The 23,099-nt window shown below is 41.7% G+C and overlaps 1 protein-coding gene across 1 annotated transcript in view; it reads right to left on the bottom strand.

Annotated features, from left to right (window-relative positions):
* Window positions 1–13,142: 13,142 nt before the first annotated feature.
* LOC110492060 (teashirt homolog 2) overlaps window positions 13,143–23,099 on the bottom strand; it is a 44,261-nt gene continuing 34,304 nt past the window's right edge. The window contains exon 2 of the mRNA XM_021566041.3: window positions 13,143–16,922. Within this exon, the coding sequence (XP_021421716.1) occupies window positions 13,858–16,922 (3,065 nt within the window). The 3' untranslated portion in view covers window positions 13,143–13,857. The remainder of the gene's footprint in view (window positions 16,923–23,099) is intronic.

The following is a 23,099-nucleotide window of genomic DNA, read 5'->3' as shown; positions in this document are numbered from 1 at the left end:
TGTTATTCTGCTCAAATCATCGATACAGCTGGCTAGCCTATCTTCAAAGAAGCCTCTTCAAGAGTGAATGGAAGGGAAGTCAACTCTGTAGTTGACTTCCCTTCCTCTTCTGAGGAGGAGTAGTAGGAAGGATTGGAGGACCAATGCGCAGTGTGGTAAGTCTCCATATTGTTTAATAAGAATAATGAGCACGGAACAAAACAATAAACGACAACTTGAAATAACAAAACCGAAACAGTTCCGTGTGGAACAAACACTGACACAGAAAGGAAAATAATCACCCACAACTCAAAAGTGAAACCAGGTTACCTAAGTATGGTTCTCAATCAGGGACAACGATTGACAGCTGCCTCTGATTGAGAACCATACCAGGCCAAACACAAAAATCCCAAAACATAGAAAAAGGAACATGGACAACCCACCCAACTCACGCCCTGACCATACCAAAACAAAGACATAACAACAGAACTAAGGTCAGAACTTGACAGTACCCCCCCCCCCCCCCCCCAAGGTGCGGACTCCGGACGCAAAACCTGAACTTATAAGGGAGGGTCTGGGTGGGTGTCTGTCCGCGGTGGCAGCTCTGGCGCGGGACGTGGACCCCACTCCAACATAGTCTTTCTCCGCCTCTTTAACCACCTCCGTGGCCTCTTTAGAGCGGCGACCCTCGCCGCCGACCTCGGACTGGGGACCCAAGCCACGGGTCCCGAATGGACGGGAGATTCTGACTGACGAGCGTCTCTGGCAGCTCTTGACTGATGGCTCTGACAGCTCCTGGCTGATGGACGGCTCTGGCAGCACCTGGCTGACGGATGGCTCTGGCAGCACCTGGCTGACGGACGGCTCTGGCAGCTCCTGGCTGACGGACGGCTCTGGCAGCTCCTGGCTGACGGACGGCTCTGGCAGCTCCTGGCTGACGGACGGCTCTGGCAGCACCTGGCTGACGGACTCCTCTGGCAGCTCCTGGCTGACGGACGGCTCTGGCAGCTCAGGACAGATGGGCGGCTCTGGCAGCTCAGGACAGACGGGCGGCTCTGGCAGCTCAGGACAGCAGGGAGACTCTGGCAGCTCAGGACAGCTGGAAGACTCTGGCAGCTCAGGACAGCCGGGAGACTCTGGCAGCTCAGGAAAGCCGGGAGACTCTGGCAGCGCTGGACAGGAGGGAGATTCTGGCAGCACTGGACAGGCGGGAGCACCTGTAGGGAGGAGACGGAGAGACAGCCTGGTGCGGGGGGCTGCCACCGGAGGGCTGGTGCGTGGAGGTGGCACCGGATAGACCGGAACGTGAAGGCGCACTGGAGGTCTCGAGCACCGAGCCTGCCCAACCCTACCTGGCTGAATGCTCCCCGTAGCCAGGCCAGTGCGTCGAGGTAGAATAGCCCGCACTGGGCTGTGCTGGCGAACCGGGGACACCATGCGTAGGGCTGGTGCCATGTACCCCGGCTCGAGGAGACGCACTGGAGACCAGATGCGCTGAGCCAGCTTCATGGCGACCTGGCTCGATGCCCACTCTAGCCCGGCCGATACGAGGCGCTGCTATGTACCGCACCGGGCTATGCCTGCGCACTGGGGACACCGTGCGTCTCACGGCATAACACAGTGCCTGCCCGGTCCCTCTCTCTCCACGGTAAGCATGGGGAATTGGCGCAGGTCTCCTACCTGACTTCGCCACACTCCCCGTGTTGCGCCCCCAATAAATTTTTGGGGCTGCCTCTCGGGCTTCCAACCGCGCTGCCGTGCTGCCTCTTCATACCACCGCCTCTCGGCTTTCACTGCCTCCAGCTCTGCCTTGGGGCGGCGATACTCTCCCGGCTGTACCCAGGGTCCCTTGCCATCCGGGATTTCCTCCCATGTCCAGGAGTCTGGAGATCGCTGCTGCTGCCCGTTACCACGCTGCTTGGTCCTTTGGTGGTGGGTGATTCTGTAACGTTCGTCTTCCTCCTCTTCTTCTGAGGAGTAGTAGGAAGGATCGGAGGACCAATGCGCAGTGTGGTAAGTGTCCATCCCCGGTAAACCCAGGTATTTCACGGAAATACATTCATGATTTCTTAGTCAAAGCGGGTGGCGGTTTGTGTGCAAAGTATATGGTTGCTGAAGGCGAGAGTGCTTTCTAAATGTATCAATGTTAAGGGTCTCTGTCCCTTTCTCTCTCCCTCTACATCTCTTCTTTAACAAGCAGCCATGTTGTTGTCATTCCGCTAGGGACCTGTTTTCAGCGTATTAAGTCCCCAATCAATAACCCGTGCAAAGTGTGTATGTTTATCCTGTGTTCCCATTTAATTAGCTAGTAAATAAATAATTAAACTAATTTGTGTCATACTGAATCATAAGTAGGGCTCGGGTTTTTGCAGATGCAAGGAGGTTAAGACTGTTCAGAATGATAAGATGAAAAGAGTTTATGATTAATAAGTTGACTGTTTATAGATGTGATAGGTCAAGACGTTTTAGAGTTTAATTCGGGAGATGGTAACTCTTTAAAGAAACGCTCTCGTGGTGTCCCAGATCCTAATTATTTAATTGTTACACGATTCATTTAATCGGGTAACAATTAAATATAGTTAATTAGATAAAGAACAGTCTTCAGATTAATGTTAAAGTCAAGTCACAACATTTTTACTCCTGAACTTATTTAGGTTTGCCATAACAAAGGGGTTGAATACTTATTGACTCAAAAGATTTCAGCTTTTCATTTTTAATTAATTTGTAAGGATTTCTAAAAACACAACTCCATTTTGACATTATGGTCTATTGTGTGAGGGCCAGTGACACAAATCTATCTATCTATCTATCTCTATCTATCTATCTATCTATCTATCTATCTATCTATCTATCTATCTATCTATCTATCTATCTATCTATCTATCTATCTATCGATCTATCTATCTATCTATCTATCTATCTATATTCTATCTGTTATATTACAACATGAGAATATACAATAACTGAACAATACTATAGAGTAGATTCATTATAGGCACATCATCCCACAGCTGCCATTGGGACTTCCATTAAACCCAGTGTTCCCGGAGACGTTCTGGTCTGATTTGATTCATCAGGACGACGTTGGTTGGCATGATTTATCTATGCCACTTACTTGTTTTCATTTTGCCCGGGGGCTGCTGCCAGCATCAGGGGCTTCTTTTTGCAACCTGACAGCTCCATCTCAAGAGAAAAGACTCCCCCAATGCAAAAACAGTGCATCAAAACAAATAAGGCCCAAGCCACTTAAGAGACGTGGCTGCGATCAGTTCCCATTCTCACAACATGTCAACCAAATGATGCAAGAGAACACATGGAAGTGCACCAATTGTATTCGTATAGGGTATTAGTCTGGCCTTGCCCCCTCTGTCTGGGTTGGCAGTCTTGTGCATGACCTTATAATATGGATTGTAAAAAAATATGGGAAAACTGTAGAGCTGTATATTCGAATTGCACCGAATTTGGGATAAACATTTAGAAATTATCATTTGGAATATTATTGTTTGTATATGAATATTACAAATGTGATATGAATATGTCTTGTATCTATGTACGAACAGGTTTCCATCCCTACTGTACCTATCACTATAGCAAAACTGAAATTCTTTGAAAATATCCCCGCCACCTCTACAGTACCTACCCCTGCCCTTCCTTTCCCTTCTCTTCCCCAAATCCTGCAGGCAACAGGACGCTCTTGTACATTAAATAAGAACTGTCACCCTGGGCAACTTGCAGCAATGAAGCATTTATTCTGCCTCACATTTCTTTGCACTTAGAATTATTTCCTTCATGCCTGATAACCAAATTACAATATGGCAGGTCTCCCCGGAGCCACGGGATTGTTAGTGCCAGCTCACAACATACTTTCAACTGATGTGGCATTTCATGTACAGCTGCCAATCAAAGACACTGGAGAAGGGAAAGATGTAAATGAGGGCGGGCCCGACGATGTTCAATTACTGCTCTGAGCCCTGCATAATCCTCCCATCCCTGCTACTGACTGACTGACTGACAGAGACAGACAGACAGGCAGACAGCTGCACATTTCCTCCGATTCCTAGTTTTCCTCTCCCAATTTCAATTCCAACATTTTCACTTAGACCAGGATTAGAACAGCCATTGGAAGTACCTTGGAACAGTGTTTACATTTGGCAATTATTGTTGTATGAAATCTCACACTTATCCGAAGGTTCTTAAAATGTATTGCATTGTGTCCTGTACTCTGAAAAATATATATACGTTCACAATATTCTGACATGAGAGAAAACATGTCGTGGTACTTTCTGAGACTTTCACATTTTCACTGAATATCTAAGTGTATTCCGCCCAATAAAGATGGAGGTGGTGGATTACAAGACATTGACATACATTTCAAACCCCTCTTTCAGTCTCAAGGAGGGGATGTCTCTTTACCTGAGAGGGATGAAGTGCTCTGAGCTGCCTGTTCAGCATCAACCTTTAGTAAATAGTCAGATTAAGGCGATTCATGAATAGAATTCGTCTTCCTTTTTCATGTAAAGGGAAGCTTTAAGATTTCCACTAATCCTTGTGTTAAAGGTAAGCCAGCTTAAGCAATGTTCAGCAAGTGTGCCAGAATTCAAAGACGAAAGAAAAATATGTCACAGAGAAATGGTTTTATGACGTAGTATATCAACTGACGGACACTGTTTCAGGTAGCCTGACTTTATTCAATTCGTGTGTTTTTTCTCTCCTGTCACCTGATTTCATGTCTGGTGTCTCCATTGTCTTCCTTTTCTCCAACCTTCTCTTTTTTTATGCGCTTTTGTTGCGTTCCAAGAGGTTGATAAATCAATCCATCAAAAAATTATTTGCGGTGAAACTCAATCAAGAAAGGTCATGTCTGCGGGAAAAGAACAGATTAAATTAGCATTGAATTAGACATGGAAAGTGAGCTCTGTCAAAACCATCACTGTGCTCAGCACAATTAGAATATGTTAATTATGCATTTCATTAAGGGCCTAGGCGCTCTTTGAATGTGAGATGAAATGTCACTGGTGTAGGCAGCCGAAAAATGGAAGATTGCCAGGCACAACTTTCTTTGTGCAGTGTGTGACACCTTCATTAACATCGGGGATTGCTAGTCTGATTAGACTTTTTGTATTAGTTTAAGCCTTTAGGCTTTCAAATGCTCTGGCTTTTTTCTGCATTTTGATGTGGCAGCCTGTAAAAAGCCATCTCTGTTTCCTTACAGATATTGTCTATTGGTTTGATTCTTTCTTAAAACATTCCTGAACATAATGCCATGACACTGGATGTAACATCTTGTTGATGTTGAGGTGTTTCATGAGTATTTTGAGTCAATTTAACGGATTACAGTAGTCTAAAGTACTTCAGTAGAAATACTTTAAAGTACTACTTAAGTTGTTTTTTGGGGTATCTGTACTTTACTTTACTATTTACATTTTTGACAACTTTTACTTTTACTTCACTACATTCCTAATGAAAATAGTGTACTTTTTACTCCATACATTTTCCCTGTCAACCAGAAGTACTTTACATGACCAGGAAAATGGTTCAATTCACACACTTATCAAGAGAACACGTGGTCCTCCCTACTGCCTCTGATCTGGCAGACTCACTAAATATAAATGCATTGTTTGTAAATAATGTCTGAGTAACAATGAGTGTTGGAGTGTACCGCTGACTATCCGTAAATAAAAAATAAATAAAAAAATGGTGCCATCTGCTTTGCTTAAAATAAGGAATTTGAAATGATTTATACTTTTACTTTTGATACTTAAGTATATTTAGAACCAAATACTTTTAGACTTTTACTCAAGTAGTATTTTACTGGATGACTTTCACTTTAACTTGAGTCAATTTCTATTAAGGTATCTATAGTTTTAGTCAAGTATGACAATTGGGTACTTTTTTCACCACTGTTCATTTGTGAGTGATTATTGCGTACATTTAGTGGCATCATGTTTGCTAGTATGAGCTTATGATAATGCCAAGGAAGTTGGGTTGTCGTGCTTTGTTTCTTCCTTTCAATGTTTTTTTCTGAGAAGCTTTGGAAATGTGTTTGTTATGGCGATGTTATGGCAATGTTATGGGGATGTTCAGGGAGCATTTTGGAGATGTTATGGTATGGGGACATTATGGGAACATTACGGGAATGTTATGGGGATATTATGGGAATGTTATGGCGATGTTATGGGAACATTGTTGGGACGTTTTGGGGCTGTTATACAGATGTTATGGGAACATTATGGGAATGTTGTGTTGATGTTATGGGAACATTATGGGGATGTTATAATGACGCTATGGGAACGTTATGGAATGGTTATGTTGATTGTTAAGGGGATGTTCTGGTGATGTTATGGGAACGTTATAGGGACATTATGCTGATGTTATAGGGCCGCATTTATTAAGGAGTTATGGGGCAGTCAGATTTAAATTGTGTTGTTGTTGTCTGTATGATGAGGCAGTGTTGCTAAGTCTACCTTTAAAATAAAGATTTGTGTAATATTACAAACAATGTAATGGTTGAAAATCCCCACACATGACAGCCATACAGAGAATACATGAGAGGTCGAAAGAATGAAAAGAAAAACTTGGACCGGAACAGCTTACAGATCAGTCAACTTGAGAAATTTCATTAAAACAAAATGAAAGTACTTGCCAGCACACTTAAATTAAATAGAAATGCTTGGGAGAGGGATGATGAGAGCTCAGAGTGGGAGCTGTCTGACAATTTCAGTGTTCACATTCTTTCATGGCATAAGATGATTCTTTGTGCCGAAAGTGAAACAGAGAAATGATTATCGTTGGAGGACTGCATCCCGCAGATGTAATATAGATGTCTTGAATGAGTGACTACCTGCAGGTCAGGTATGTAGCCATAATGGAGATCAGAAATATACAGTACCTGTATGTACTGCTTGGGGAGAGGGCTGTGTTATTTGTCCTGAAGAGCATGATTGAAAACTCAAATACCTGTTAACCTCATATGATGACATAAGAAGAAGATGTTGGAATATGGTGTGACCGGTGTCACTCAGAGCCACAACATTTTTCTTTTGTCGTCTCTTACTGATCTTAATTTCACCTGCATGTATATTGTCAAAAGCAAAATAGTCCTGCAGCAACGTGATTTTAATGTTTAGCTCATAATGTTGTTCGATCAGTGGTTAGGCTATTAGCGAGACAAAAATTGTCTACATGAAACATGTAATATTGTTAATGGCGTGTCCGTGTGGGTTTTCAGTGAATTTCTGTAAATCACAACGCTCATCCGCAATTCCCGGGCAACAAAAGAGTGATGAAATGAAGATCCTATATCTGTATGACAATTGGTTTGCACTTGTTTTCAAAAATATTTTTGACTTATACCACCCAAGTACGTTGGGATTTCATGATATTTCTGACTTCATGAACCATTCTGAGAAAATGTATTACACCATGCAACTATGTGACAATTCCATATTCTATGTGCCCATTGTACTTTTTCTCCACTGGTCTGTGTGGTCAGCATTATGTTCCATGTGGTTAATGGCTCTCAAACTCCACAAGGCTGAAGGGCCTGTAAATAATGAAGTCAGATCGTTCACTGTTTCAGTTCCATCTATGTTTTGGGTTCTGAAAGTCCAAGGGTAGCAGGACAGAGAACTCTGATGGGGAACATTCAAACTCTTCAGTTTGCCACAGGTGTGTCATTTGCTTTTCTTGCCTTGCTGTCAAACGTTTGCCACATTAAAAACGGAAACAGTTCTGACAGCTACTCCCCTTAGAGAGACATGATTATTCAAATGTAATGCAAAAACAATGACTTTTTTTTAGCTCATACACCTACTACTTCTTGTTTGATTTCATAAGGACTGTTACATCACGACAACTATTGAAATGTTAAAAAACAAGAACCTCTACTTATAACAGCACCAACTGCAGGAAGCACTCAATCAAATGAGAGAAATGGGAGCTCACGTCCCGAGTCCTAAATGTATTCCGTGGCCGGAGAATGAACTTGGCGGCCATGTGACACATGATTTACGCACGAAAGGCCACTGACCCTCTACAATGATAGATCTCCGCCTCAGTCTGCTCAGGCTCATTCTATGACATATAATCCTTCTTTTTTAAGCTGTAAAATAGAGATAGATAACAAAACGCTGTATTGATTTCCCTGTCTACAGACTGGCTGGGCTTTTTAAGAGAGCACAAGCACATCATGTCCATGTCTGAATCCTAGGCATAATGACAAGATGACTGCTATTGCAGTTTTTTTTCGTATTTTTCTTCTGTTGTAGATAATGTTATTCAACTTTTTACGACTGATGTTTTTACCGATTTTCTATGAATTCCTATATTCATTCAATAACCATTTTCATTTCGTTTCACATGCTATTATTGTATTGTAAATGTTGAATATAATGCTTAGTATGCATATCAACTTTCAGGGCATTACAATTACACTTTCTATTGCATTCAAATAACAGCTGGCGATGGTATTGGATGGAATTTGAATTTGGTTTTGTGAGTAAATTGAAAACAATAATGTGGGTCATGTACCTGTCCTGAGGTCAGTGGTTTCAGGGCATGGGGAGTGCAGGGCAGGTTGTTCTTTGGCTTTAGGCCTGCTATGTGAACTCGGCCTGTGTTTACAGACTCAGAGAAATAGCTTAAATCTGCTGGCGTCAACCCTGATTCATGTCACTGTGAGTGAAGGGTGACCCAGGAGCCGCTGGTCTGACAGTGAGACGGATTACAAGTGAGCAAAACGCCAACAATCTCTGGCCTGCTGTGGGGCAACAGATGACAGGAGAGGAGGGCAAGAGGTGGAGAGGCAACCCTGGGCCTGCACTCGTACTCCAATCCCCCCTTTTATGTATCTCTGTAAGCTCTTAGACAGACTAGGCCGAATAGACAGAAGAGGGGATGAAGAGCATCCTGTATCCTCAATTTCACCTTTCTGTTTTTCATAAGTCTAATCATAGGCACATCATGAAGTACAGTATGAAGCATTTGCCACATATGATGATATTTGCTTATGAATTATTTCTGAATACTATTACGTAGGCCTTATATAGGCTTTTATAAAGGCTTCATTAAGGCCTTCGTTAATGTTTTGACAATATAGCTACATTCAGAGTTGGTTTTGTACCCACATTTTGTTCCCTCAAACAACCTTATTTGATTCGAATGAACACCGAAATGATTGCAAATGTAACCTCTATTGATATCTCATCCATGTCTTTATCTCCTCCCGCTCTTCACCCATTTTTACAAGCGTATTAAAGTCGTCTGATAAGCATAGGTGTCACCCCCATCGCTGGCGCCCAGCCATTAGCGTTTGGTCTGTGAGTCCGGAGATGCTTGGGAGGCACAAGCAGCCAGTCGGCATGAATTAGGGAGGCATCCGTGATTGTGCTGACGTCTGCAAGGGGGCTAGGCTGCACATTAGGCCCCAATAAAAATGTGTGATTTGTTGCTTTCATATTTGGGAGATGTCAGCTTCAATTTGAGCCAGCACGCTGCCTTGAGGCACGCTCGGTGACACATTTGAAGGATGCACTGATGAACTGCTGGCAATCAAGTGTTATTTCTCTCATCCAGTATATGATGGCAATGAAACGTTGCCCATGCATTCCTATGCTAAAATTCGTCCACAGTTCTCTGTGACAAAACTCATCCTGTAAAAAGAAAAATGTTGGTAGGGGAATACCGAAAGATGTGGACTTTAAACAATCTTTTGAATTAAAGCCACCCGTGCAGTCTTTATAATTCTATTCTTAAATCATCACAATCACTGTGTGTGTTTATTTCATGAAAATAACAGTTTGGGGAAGGCCCTTTCCTGTTTCAGCATGACAATGCCCCCGTGCACAAAGCAAAGTGCATACAGAAATGGTTTGTCGACATCAGTGTGGAATAACTTGTCTGGCCTGCGCAGAGCCCATACATATGGAAGAAAGTCCCCGCAGCAATGTTCCAACATCTAGTGGAATGCCTTCCCAGAAGAGTGGAGGCTGTTATAGCAGCAAAGGGGGGACCAATTCCATATTAATGCCCATTATTTTGGAATGAGATGTTCGACGAGCAGGTGTCCACATACTTTTAGTCACGTGGTGTTCTTTAAGAGGGAGGGAGACTCTTTAAAAGTGACTTCAATTGACTGACCGACACATCGGTGAAGCCTTTCAAATGTTCTTCTCCTCCCACAGAGAAGTAACAACATGTGTTTTTTTGTTGTTGTTGAACACAGAAATGAAACCAAATGAATAATGAAGGACGACCATTACCAAGTCGAACCATAAGAGAAGGACAGAAAAGAGGGACAGAAAATCATGAAATTATGAAAACAAAAAGTTTGAACTATTGTGGTAGAAAGTTTTGAAGACAGCAAATGGATTATCACTCTGTTCCTGGGTTTTCACCTTTATCAACCCACGTATGTTCTCGTTAGAATCAGGTGTCAGGTTACATGATTGATAAAGCATGCATGTGCTATAATTGATAAATGACCCGGGAGTTGATATTCATGATGCACAATGAACATGCAGTGTCATGCGGCTTAATTGATTGATCAAATGTTTTGCAGTATGTTAATCAATTGTTTCGCGTGATTAGCAAATTTGCAACAACACAACAATCTCACAGAAAAGACGCGACAGATAGGCCTACCCAAAGGTGGTGGAATGGAGATTGCTACTCATTTAGACCACGTCTTCCATCCAGTCATAGCCCATGTAATAAAGGCATGAGAATTTCCATGAAAATACGTTGAACCAACGTGGAATAGATGTCGCATTGACATCTGTGCCCAGTAGTGAGGGTGTGATGGCGAGATCCAGGATGCTTTAAAAAGGACATCACAAATCATCAAGGATTTCAGGGAAGAAGAAATCAAACTCAAGGGCTCGGTTTCCGTCTCTTTTCGCGAACACTGTTCGACTAACAGGTAATTTTTTGTTGTTGAAAATAGTCATTCATTAAACAAATTAGACAAACATATTATGATGTTGTGTGATGAGCTTTTCCACCCCTCTTTTCCCTCTGTGACTCACAGATAATGCAGAAAACACATCCTTGTCTAAAGCCACAGAAGGACACAAAGTCAGGCAGATAGTAAATGTTTTGTGCGTATCCAAGCAGGCAAATTCCAGTGTACATTTGTCCCATTACAGCACATCAACATCAGAGGAAAGCATGCCAATGTAAGCTAGGAGTGTACACTTATCATTATTTGACAACATGTTTAATGACAGATAGACAAAGGATTTGCAAATGAGAGCTGGCATCAATTTTTGCTAAGTTTGGTTTTCACAGCCGCCTCTGCTATGCAAGCATACTTATGTGCATAATTTGATTTTTCTACTAAGCTATTAGTACGTTTTTTTTTTAAAGAATCCCCAAGCCCTGGCCTGTGTGAAGAGTGTGAGCTGTTCTGATGTTTCGTATCCATCAGACTATGAATAATCAGAATCATGACATTTATAGACCTTAAGATGGTTTAAATGTTTCAAAAACAATTTTACAGCTAGACGTACCGCATAATGGTATAGGCAGGCTGTTACTTTTGATTGTCTGCAAAACATTGGGTAAGAATAATTTCTTTAACACGATATGACTAAGACAGAGAATTACACATACTAATATTTTGCTAAAATGTATTTAATGTACTTTTCCTTCATTCAAGTTTCATGGATGAGAGGGAACGTGATGACACATAATACAATCTAACATCGATAGAACACCACAACTTCTGGATGTACAGTACTGTGTATACCACTGTCTCTGCTAACTGTGTATAGAGCCCCACAGTGGAGGTGTCATAATACCCATAAAACCTTGTGATCAACCAGGGAAATGGTTCCAATCGTTTTTCCACCATTCATTTTTCACATAGGGGATTTTACCCTGGCGTGACTTTTTGATAACATAGCCATGTAAATCTCTCTAGGATAAGGTGACTTTTATCAATAAATAATTGCCTGTAAGGTGTAAGGAAGTGTATAATTAGGGTGTCCCATATTAGATCAACTGTATTAAAATGAAAACATCTCAAATGAAAAAAAAAACATGGATTGTTTGGCAACTCCACTGACTTGCTTACTTGATATGAGTCCACTTTTTTTTGGTGCGATGAAATGGCATTTTAACCTTGTGGAATATTTGTTTAGCTCATGGTCACATATACTTATATTTTACTTATAGGCTACATCTTCTCCGTACAGTAGCAATACAAAGCCAATGTGACACTGACTTATTAAACCAAATTCAGGTAAGAAACAATCCTGCTGATTGCATTGATGACAGCATTTTATTTTTGCTAAGCCTATGCCTAATGTGGATCCCTTGCTGATAGAGCCAAACATTTTCATATGCTTTGAATGATAATATTGTTTCCCCACATGCAGAATTGCAGTGAATTTCTATAGACATTTCAAAAGGGATAAAACAACTCAAGCTAAATTGTGTAATTCTGAATGATTACAGCTGCAGCAGTACAGAGGCATATCTCCTTTTTAATAAGCCAATTCAATCTCACATTTCATTTCCATTAATAAACACAAAAGATCTGACTATTGCAATCAGTGTTTCACTATGTTCCACCCATACCTTAGCCTCAATTTAAAATAAGTTGCTCCTCTACAACATAATGGCTCGACAGACGAATCAGGGGATCCAGTGGTGGGGCGAGGCATTAAATAATTTATAGCTTTAATCTGTTCACTGAGGTGTGTGGTCTATGAGAGTAATTATACATGCAAGGAGAAATTATATCTGAATATATTTAACTGCATTAGGAGTCATCTGATGAACAATTGAGATTGCCTGCTCATTTCCAACAATAGAGGGCAAGTTGGTGTCACAGTATTCAAATCACCATAGCGCCCATGTGCTCTTTCTCCATTTGACATCAAATGTCAGTCGCCTGTTATAAAACCTATTTGATGGGTGGTGAAGGGTAGTGGTAATTGATGGACTTGATTGCTTGAAAAAAAAATGGATTCATTGTGTAAAATGTCTATGAATTTAGCAGGCAATTATTTGTATAGCTGTGAAATAAGAGAGCAAAAATAAATGTTTAATTGCTATGAGGAACACAGTCACTCCCAACCACACATTGGTCTATGCATATATTGTTAATCTATTTCAGGAGACATACAGGAGACTCGTGCAAACTTAAAATGAACACAGGCTGGTAGCAAATGTTAAGTCTTTATTTCAATTGGTAAAAAAAAAGGTGCAGGTATCATTTGTCTCACTGTCATCCTTTTAACATGAAACACTAATCATTTTTTTGTCTTCATTTTTTTTGGGGGGGGGGTGTCTTTTACATGTGAGACATCCTTGTTTCCAACCTGTCTAAATGTGTTGGGTTCATGTACAGAATCTGAGCCTAAACTGGTGATTTAACATTTATTAAAGTGCTTTTCTGTTCTATCATTGCAACACAAAACATTTTTACATAGCAATATACTGTACAGTTCAGTAAATGTGTTAACATGTGTCTGGCTACCTGTTTAAAAAACGGCATATTTATGCAGGTATCATTGGAGTTAAAAATGACAATTTACCCATTACTTTGTCTTTGAAATAATACAACTGAAATGTGACATATCATACAAATAAATAGTAGTCATAGCCATAGCTATTGCATGCAAACATCAGCAATTATGTTTCAAGCATTAATACATTTCATTACTGGTGATGCATTTGAGCAGGGTGCAAAGGTATAAGTTGGTGTATTCACTAACATTTTAGGGTTTAGTCTAGCCAGTGTGTCCATGTCATCTTCAATTAAATGTTTTCAATCATTATGCATACTACACAATGCTACTGGAAATATGGTTGAAATATCTGACCCGTGTTTTAAAAATCAATAACAAAACATTTAGCAAAAATGAACAACTCCTACTCTTTGTCCATTTCCACATATTGTGAATGGTTCTCAGGGGATTTGCTGTGAGTTTTACTCAAGTGAAGTTTAACCGCATGGTTACTAGCAAATGTCCTACAGCACAGCTTACATTTGAACTTAGCGTCAACGTCCTCCTCAGTGACTAGCGTCTCTGTTGCCCGGAAACTGAGAGCCTTAGACAGTTCTGGCTTCTCTACCTTCGTCTGATGTTCGATAGGCAGTTTGCACATATCTTTGATTTGGAACCCTAGGTGTGATTCCAGGTGGGAGATGAAGGCTGGTGGTGTCCTGAACTGGGAAGCACAGTCATTGCAGTAGAAGATCGGATGACCAGTGTCCATGCTCTTCAGAAACTTGGTTCCCCCTGTTTTCCTAAGTTGGTATTTCACATTGGCCAACCAATGGCTGATGGTTGTCATGGACAGTCCAGTAAACTTGGAGATGTGCATTCGTTCCTGAGGACCAAGATCTGAGAGTAAGTACTTGCCCTCAGAAGTCAGAAAGAGGCTGGAGGCGAACTGGGCTTGGAGGATGAGAAGATGCCGGGGGTTCCAGTTCGACTGCCTTCCCTTACGCTTGTGAACCGAGTATACCTCAGCCGACACATCCTCAAAGCATCTCACGTCTGTTTCCAGTTTCATGGTGGGTATCCTCGATGGCATGGATGATTTTGGTGTGGTGGCTTTAGGAAGAACCTTGACCATGTCAGCAATGTCAGACAGAGCGTGTGTCTGTGGCATTGGGGCAGATGGCCGTAGATGTGAGGAACTTGGCTTGTTAGGTTTATATTTTGTCAGGTCTATTGGCTGATCATTGCCAGTAAACAGAAAGGCATTGTTAACTCTGTTCCTAGCAGGGGTGGCATGCACCACTGCTGGTTTCTCCATACTCCGGTTGAGTTCAGCGAATATAGATTGAGAGCAAGCAGAGAGTTGACTGTTTTCAGATCTTGAATTGGTGGGCTTATTTGCTTTACCCAAATGATTGTTCAGAACTGACTGCAGTGCACTTAGAGGGTTTATGCCCAGTATTTCTGGGGTGTCATTGACAAGCTCTGAAGTAGCGCTTCGTCCATTGCTGGCAGGAGGGCTTGGTGTCTTGCCTCTGTCTAAGAACTCTGGGCTCAACTTCCCTTTGATCGCATCACTCCCTTCATTCAGACAGTCTGCTTCGAGCTTTGAAGAGGTAGAGAAATTGTCCTGACAATCGCTGTCATCATTCTCCGCCAGATCAAACTTAATATTCTGACTTTCTTTACCATCGCTAATGCCAACCTTTTCTTTTTTGATGTCTGCATTTTGATGCTGTTGCTGTCCCTTCTGAGTTTCAACTCCCCCAGCGCCCTGAAGAAACTTCCCCTTTGGGGCGATCGATCTGAGCTTGTGGTTGAATGTCTGCTTTAGCTGAATAGGGGCAGACGCTGAGAGGGGATTGCTGCTCTTGATGATCCCAGAGAGTTGATAGGCAGCGTGGATACTGGGGTAGGCACTCCAACTGGGGGTCCCAGTCTGAGCCTTGTTGATTGCAGAGGCCACTGTGTTGGCTAAAGACTTGAGGATATCCCCTCCTCCACCTGATGATCCCTGCTGCTCCAGATCCTCCTCGCGGAGATATGGATATTTAAATGCCCCTTCCCCTGCCTTTTGATCCTTACTCTCTGCCTTGTCATCCTTCACTTGACTTTCTTCAATTTTGTCCAATGTGCCGTCCCTCTGGTTATCTTTCTCACTGTCCCCCAGGGAAGCAGTTATTGGAGACACTTTATCGCCTTCAGTTTCATTAGCAAGAGGCTCAGCTAATACCTGCATCTTCTCTATAGCCAAGGGATCCAGCGCTAACTGTTTCCCCTTCTTAGAGGCGGAGTTTGTAACTTTTATGAAATGTCCAGTGACCATCATATGAGTGGTGAGCTGTTGCAGGGTATCATGTGAGCTCCCACACTCCATGCATTTCAGAATCTGAGACTTGCATGTCTCAAACTGCCACGTGTAGCTAGCCCCATTCTGATAACCATAACGATTACTGTTAGCATTTGAAATAGCCGCGGACCGTTGGGCCTCGCTGTAACCAGCTAACCCTGTGGTAGAGTCAGGAGAACAAGGTCTATTGGCTTCGTAGGCCCGTTTCTTTGCTGGTGGCAGTAATTTGGGTGAGAGTACTGGGATTGGTTCTTTCAAAGGCACTTTTTGGTAATGCTTTGTTTTTATCATATGGACACTCAAGTCCTGGAGGGATTCAAAAGAATGGCCACAGAACATACATTTCAGAACTTTCTGTGCATCGTCTTTCCCTTCCATGTCTTGCAAATTTCTTTTTCTTGATTTGGAGGACGTGGAGGCATTGCTCGGTTTTCCGTGGTTGTTGTCCTGGTAATGTCCGCTCTTGTTCATGTGCACTGTTAAATCCACAATAGAGTCGTAGGCAGCACTGCAGTCCTTACACTTGAACCGACTTGCTCCTGTGAACACCGTCCCACCTGCTTTGCTGCTCTGTCTGTAGAGGTGGACCGAGCTGAAGAGGTTGGGTTTGGACACAGGCCTTGGGGATTGGGTTTGCTGGAAGGTTTTGGAGAGTGCATCCTGGTGCCAGTCAAATTCATTCTTGGTGCTCCCATTGGTGCTGTCACAGTTGGCTTTGCTGGGTGTTTTGCCAATTTTCAAGTCCATCCCAATCCCTGTCCAGTAGGAATCTGAGAGAAAGTTAGCATACGCAGCCCTCATTCTCTCCAGACTGCTGTGCATGTCATCCTTGTGTTTCGAACCGCTGCTCTCCTCGACTTTCTGACTTTCAGGTGGTGAGGCCATTTTGAAGTCTGAGAGCGAGAGTCTATCGCTGGCGTCGCTAAGGCGTGACTCCAACTCGGCCTCTTGATTGGAAAGGACACTGACGGGGGAATTCTGGTAGCTGTAGCTGTTACTGCTTTTGTTGTCCATCTCTTTGTCCTCTGAGGCCTTGGGACTTGTCTTCTCAGAACTCTCCTCTTCAGTTGGAGTGTCATTCTCTCTGTCATCCTCAGGGATGGTCTCTTGCATGATGCCATCTTCATCAGGCTCATATACTAACAGAAAGGGAGAGAGAAGAGATTCAATTCAGTGACCATTTCTTATTACTCTGTACAAGTCTGCTAATAATAGTAAGAAATCACCATTGGGAGAAGAAAATGATTTGCCTTGCAATCATTACAGGGCATTTGAAAGAGTTCCAATGTAAAACATGCAAGATATTTTTGAAAAACTGGAAAATCCACACAATGCTGCACAATGCAGGCCAGAGCTACTTGAGAGGATCAACGATATGGACGGACATAATGCCTGTACTAACACACTGCTGGTGGTCAAACAGCTCCTTGTGATTCACGGCGGGCCATTGACTTAGTGCTGTGTCAAAGGTTTCCCTGCCTCATGTTGAGATGTTTACAACAATCGTTTGACCAATGACTGACAAAATGCAATTGATTTCTCCTGGGGTTTTACTAAGTGTTTTTGCAAATGGCCTATTCCAAAGTGATGAGTGTCTCCAAACTGCAATGAAAAAGTGTAAGCTTTCTCTCTTGGATAATATTTTGCCATGCGTGGACCTACCAGATTGCGTTGCAGCAAATTACACAGACATAGATATTCTAATTTCTAAAGTGTTCTATTAATAAATTAAAAAGCCCGAGCCTTGCAAGATGAGAGGGGTTTACTTCAATTTCATATATTTTTGGGGGGCTGAAATATATAATTTCTCCATTTAAGTGGTCACAGAGTGTCTGTAACAAAAGTATTTTATCTGTGTTGACAGACAAATGTAAACGCTTTATGCTATATAAAACCTAAATATGGCTAATTATTAACAAATTATATTGTTAATCACAGCAAAGAAACAGTACTATGTTTGAAAATAGATGTACTTAATATAACTAGATCATTATCTAAAATACAGAGAGATTACTGGCAACCTGTCACGTCGTTATATTGCCCTTGACAGTCTCGTAAACAGCAATTATCTATTTCATTATTCACCTGTTCGTTCACACTCATAGGGCACAAATGTTATTACATCAATTAACTGATAATTAAACAACAGTATTTTTTAAATCAGTAACCATCATCTAATTTGTATTACTTGCGATACAGCATATTAGGCTATTTTGATGAGGTTGGTGGATACGTTAGTCAAAAGGTAATATCAGCAAAACTATAATCAATACAATACAATCAAAATATTCTCTGTTGATTAAGTTGCCAATCCACAATATGGATACACAAAACACATCAACAGCAGTCACAACACTTTCGAAGAGACATCTTACAGTATATGCAGTTTGTCAGCTTTGTCATATATACTGAACAAAAATATAAACGCAACATGTAAAGTGTTGGTCCCATGTTTCATGAGGTGAAATAAAAGATCACAGATATGTTCCATACGCACATTTTTTTGTTGTTTATATCCCTGTTAGTGAGCATTTCTCCTTTGCCAACATAATCTACCCACCTGTCAGATGTGGCATATCAATAAGCTGAATAAACAGCATGATCATTACACAGGTGCACCTTGTGCTGGGAACAATAAAAGGCCACTCTAAAATGTGCAGTTTTGTCACACAACACAATGCCACAGATGTCTCAAGTTATCAGGGAACGTGCAATTGGCATGCTGACTGCAGGAATGTCCACCAGAGCTGTTTCCAGATACTTGAATGTTAATTTCTCTACCATAAACTGCCTCCAACATAATTTTTGAGAATGTATCAGTACCTCCAACCAGCCTCACAACCACAGACCATGTGTAACCAGTCCAGCCCAGGACCTCCACATCCAGCATCCTCATCTGAGACCACCCGGACAGCTGATGAAACTGAGGAGTATTTCTGTCTGTAATAAAGCTCTTTTGTGGGGGAAACTTAATTCTAATTGGCTGGCCTGGCTCCCCAGTGGGCGGGCCTTGCTCCCAAGTGGGTTAAAGGCCCGTCCATGGCTGAGCCCCTGCCCATTCATGTGAAATCAATAGATTAGGGCTGTTGCATGTTGAACTGTTGCATGTTGCGTTTATATTTTTGTTCAGTATATAATCCGTTATGTCCTCTTCGAATTCATGTTTTAAAATGTGCATTTTGGGAGAAGTTATGGCAGATGTGCTTTTAGTTAAATATAAATAGGACACAATGGCCTTGTCCAGGCACTTATGCATTTCATGTGGGTAATATTTTTATTTTGAGTTAGGGGCACTCTATGGAGTGGAATGTTGAATGTAAGTAGCACTCAGTACACTGGGTCGGCCCATAGAATGTAGAATGTCATCCTCCTTCGCATTCTGAAAATAAGCCTTTTCTATCAATATTTCACAAGTGCCGCAGGAGAAACCCTGGAGGTGAACTCCTTGCCAGCTAATGGATGAAGATGGAGATGGGACTCAGCCTTTCAAAACAAACATGCAGAATGGGGCCTTTGTGAACAAGGAGCCATGCAGCACACCAGAGGTTCCCCAATGCGCTGTGACCCTGATCTACCGCAGGAGAGATTTCTGGATTGGCCAACCGAGATCGTTGATGGTCTCAAAAACACCCTTCCAGGGTGAAGAGGGAGTGAGTTTTGCCAGAGTACAGAGACATGTTTTATTGATAGTTTTATATATAGTTCTCAGTGAAAAAACGAGAATAATATCGGCTCTGACAAGCTTCTAGTTGATGTCTTCTGTTTTGAGTCTTGAGAGAGACTATGGACAGAAGTCAATGTAAAGGCATAGCTTTTCTTGCCAAGTTCAAATGATTGTAGAACCTTTCATTTCTGTCTTCCATAACTGAACATTGACTGATAAAATGTGCATTGTCAAGTCAAGTTTCAAGAGGTTGTCAAGCATGGTCCTATGGAAAATCAAGGGAGTAAAGATGCCCTACCGTATAACTGAGTTTCCCAAGACAAACGTGCATGCTCACGATTCTGTAAAATGATCCATCCACATGTAACATTTACATTTGAATGATTATTTGAGGCTGTAATACAGTATACTGGTGAAATATTGCAGATATAGCCTAAACTGATTTTCTTTATCGTGGGATACTTTATGGAAATAGCAAGCTCTTATAACTAATTAACGGTTTAGGAATTAGCATGAATAAATATTTAACTAAGAGACACTCCGCAATCATACAGCAATGGAGCATGCGGACACACATCCAATAAATGGTTATTTCATGGCAATTAGATGATACGATTTACCACGTTCAAGTAGCTTCATCTACCCTGCCATAGAGCACTATGAAATCCAGCAATGCTATACAAACAAAAAAGTTAATCAAGATAATGTCATTTTATTTTTGATATGTGTAGACTGAACGCACACATTATGATACAGATTATCACCTGCAGTTTATTAAAATAATAATTACACACACAAAAAAAAATGTTTCCCCAATAAATGGTTTGACTGACAAGACTGATTGCCATATAACATTAGCATAATCACTCATTATGCTATGGATATATTTCCAGATGACATTGACACAATTAACAGCAATTCCTGCCATTTTGCCCCTTAGATCAGAAGTTCTATACATCCAAAGGCACCAATTAAACTTCGGCAGGGGTCACTCCACCCACCTACTTCCACACTATCCACCACTCCAGTTTGCCAACCCTTGGTTGATGCCAAGGAGCATTACTCTTCAATGCAAGATCAAATGCAAGGGCAGAGACATTGTGTAAGCTAGGGCCAGTCTACAAGACCTCATCTCTGACATGAAGAGAATACATGTGTAGCAATAGACCCTTGGAATATCCTATATGAGCAATAGATTGTCAACATAATTCCTGTAGTTATAGAATTATAACTGTCAAAATACGAGACGTAATACTACAAGTACATTTTATGATAATTTGTATGACTTTTATTCATTATTCCTAAACTTCAAACTAAGCCTACTGACCAAATGTTGTGACTTTAGTATGTTAAGGGCAGCATTCAGTTCAACTAGGCTTACAAAATAAGAGGGCTGGCACGCCAGGAATTAGATTTGGCATGTCATAAACCCCTGTAAAGCCTCCAATCTGTGTCACTACAAATGTATATGTTCAGACAGGAGTATGCAGAGGTGAAAAAACCTAGGGTGTCCAGCATAAATCAGCTACTTGAAGTGATAATAACATGAATCCGTTTGAACAAACTCCTGGCACAGCAAGGCCTGAATATCCAGGAGTGGCAGCCGGTTTGGGAGTCAAGTGCAATTTTACTCAATGTTGAGAGCACAGCTAACTGAATGGGCAGTGGTAGTAGTTGTAAAAGAAATCATGTTCTCATACTTACAGGAATTATTTGTTTTCTGTTAAAGCTATACTGAATGGACAACAATACGAAACACTTTAAAATGTACCACTAGAACTTTACGTTTTTCCTTCAATCTACTCTCAACACAGAACAATCAGAGTGCAGAAATTTGTCAGTACGTTTCCCCAGTAACAGTATTCAATGTCCACTATTAGCCTGCTATTAACTTTTGTAATGGCAAAGATATCAACATTTATCCCATGGAAGGTCAACATTTCCCTTATTAAAGTGACAAGGCAATGTGAGTGAGCAGCCTGAGGGGTTTAGCTAATGGACAGCTTGCTTGTAATACCCTGCGATACTCTGAATATCCCAGGAAATACTATCTCACAGAACATTGGGTAATTCATATCTGCAAGTGCCAGGTCTGCATGTCTGTGCCACTTTCCCCAACTGCTCTCCGGTTGTCTCAAGCTACAGTTTTCCCTGCTCGCAAATCAATATCTCTTTTTAGTTCTCATTGATTGCCTGGCGGTGGGACTGACCTAAGCAGGACTGTTATGACATTTCTAGATTTCCCCCTGTCCTTGGAACAATCAATTACACGCACATTGCAATCAAAACCTCTTTGCAAAATGAACCTGCTCCGTGACATTTTCATCTCCCGGATTTATGCCACGCTAGAAAAGAAGGAAAAAAAACACAGCAGACCCGTCCGTCTACGGTGTCCCACATAAGAATGTAGCTTCTACACGTTAACAAAGCAGGTCAGGCAAGCGAAGCAATCAACAGACATCTCCCAGCATGCTAGAGTCCAATCTTCACCCCATCCTCTGGAAGACTGTTGTCGATATACTCGTAAATGAGCCTTCTAATTCGCTGTCACCATAGATTTTTGCTATATGATTAAAGTAAGTAAGGTATGATGTAGGTTGCTTTTCAGAATCCTATAGAGCTGGAGAGCTCAGACGTTTGGAGGGAGACACTACTCAAAACGAGGCTGTGGGGGGCCAAACACACTGTACTTTAATGTTGATCAGAGATCTGCTAAAACTATACTTTTGTTGTTAACGTCATACTGTCTGCAAGATGGCTACGCACCTACCAGGGTTTCCGTTAGGAAAATGTGGCGCCGGACATTTACCGCAAGACTTTAATTTACCGGACATTTGAGAAATATACTAGACCCATATCTATCGGGTGCGTAACCTGATTAGGGCGTCCACCCACTATGCTCAGAATGACAGAAATCACATTAAGAATATGGTAATTCATATTAACAGAACATGCAAGATGATGCAACGGTGTGAGTTCTTTCTTACCGAATTCTGATGCTCACTTCGAAGGTGTTAGAATGACTGTCCACATTTGCTTTTCCTCAGCCAACAAGACACGTAACGAACAGCAAAATCAGCCTACTATCCCCCATAGTAGAAAAGTTGACCTATTCTATTGGTCAGCTTGTCAAGAAAGAAATAGCCTGTTCCAAACAGACTTTGGGACAGTTGTGGGACGATAGATCCCACATTCATACAACTAGCAGGCCTAGGCAACATAAAGAGTCTGATGCAACAAATCAGAACATTTAGCATAACATGTTGAAAAACGATTAGTTATTCACATTACAAGCGAAGCAACGTGCACAAAGCAGTAGGCTACACGCGAATATTCGTTCAATTACTGGGAAACCCGTTGACAGAAGCGCATCGAACATGCAAGCGGTTTCTATAATATATTTTTTGAGAGAGGAGAGATCTACTATGCAACAACTAGCATTGGTTGCTAATATGACTAGGATTGTGACTTTGGCTACTGGACAATGAAAGAAAGTTGATATAAAATAATTTCCTCCATGGATATGATTTTGGCTAGGCTACTTTGAAGCAAGGTCAGACATGCCTCATAATATGTAGTGAAACATTCCGGTTTCAAACAATTAAAATGTGTTTTCAAAATGCACACTGCACCCAGCTCATTGCAAAGCGGT

This window comes from Oncorhynchus mykiss, chromosome 16 (genome assembly GCF_057628025.1).
Source record: "Oncorhynchus mykiss isolate SJ-2025 chromosome 16, ASM5762802v1, whole genome shotgun sequence".
NCBI classification, from domain to species: Eukaryota; Metazoa; Chordata; class Actinopteri; order Salmoniformes; family Salmonidae; genus Oncorhynchus; species Oncorhynchus mykiss.
The sequence above is the reverse complement of the archived record's forward strand: the minus strand, read 5'-3'. Positions and strand labels throughout refer to the sequence as shown.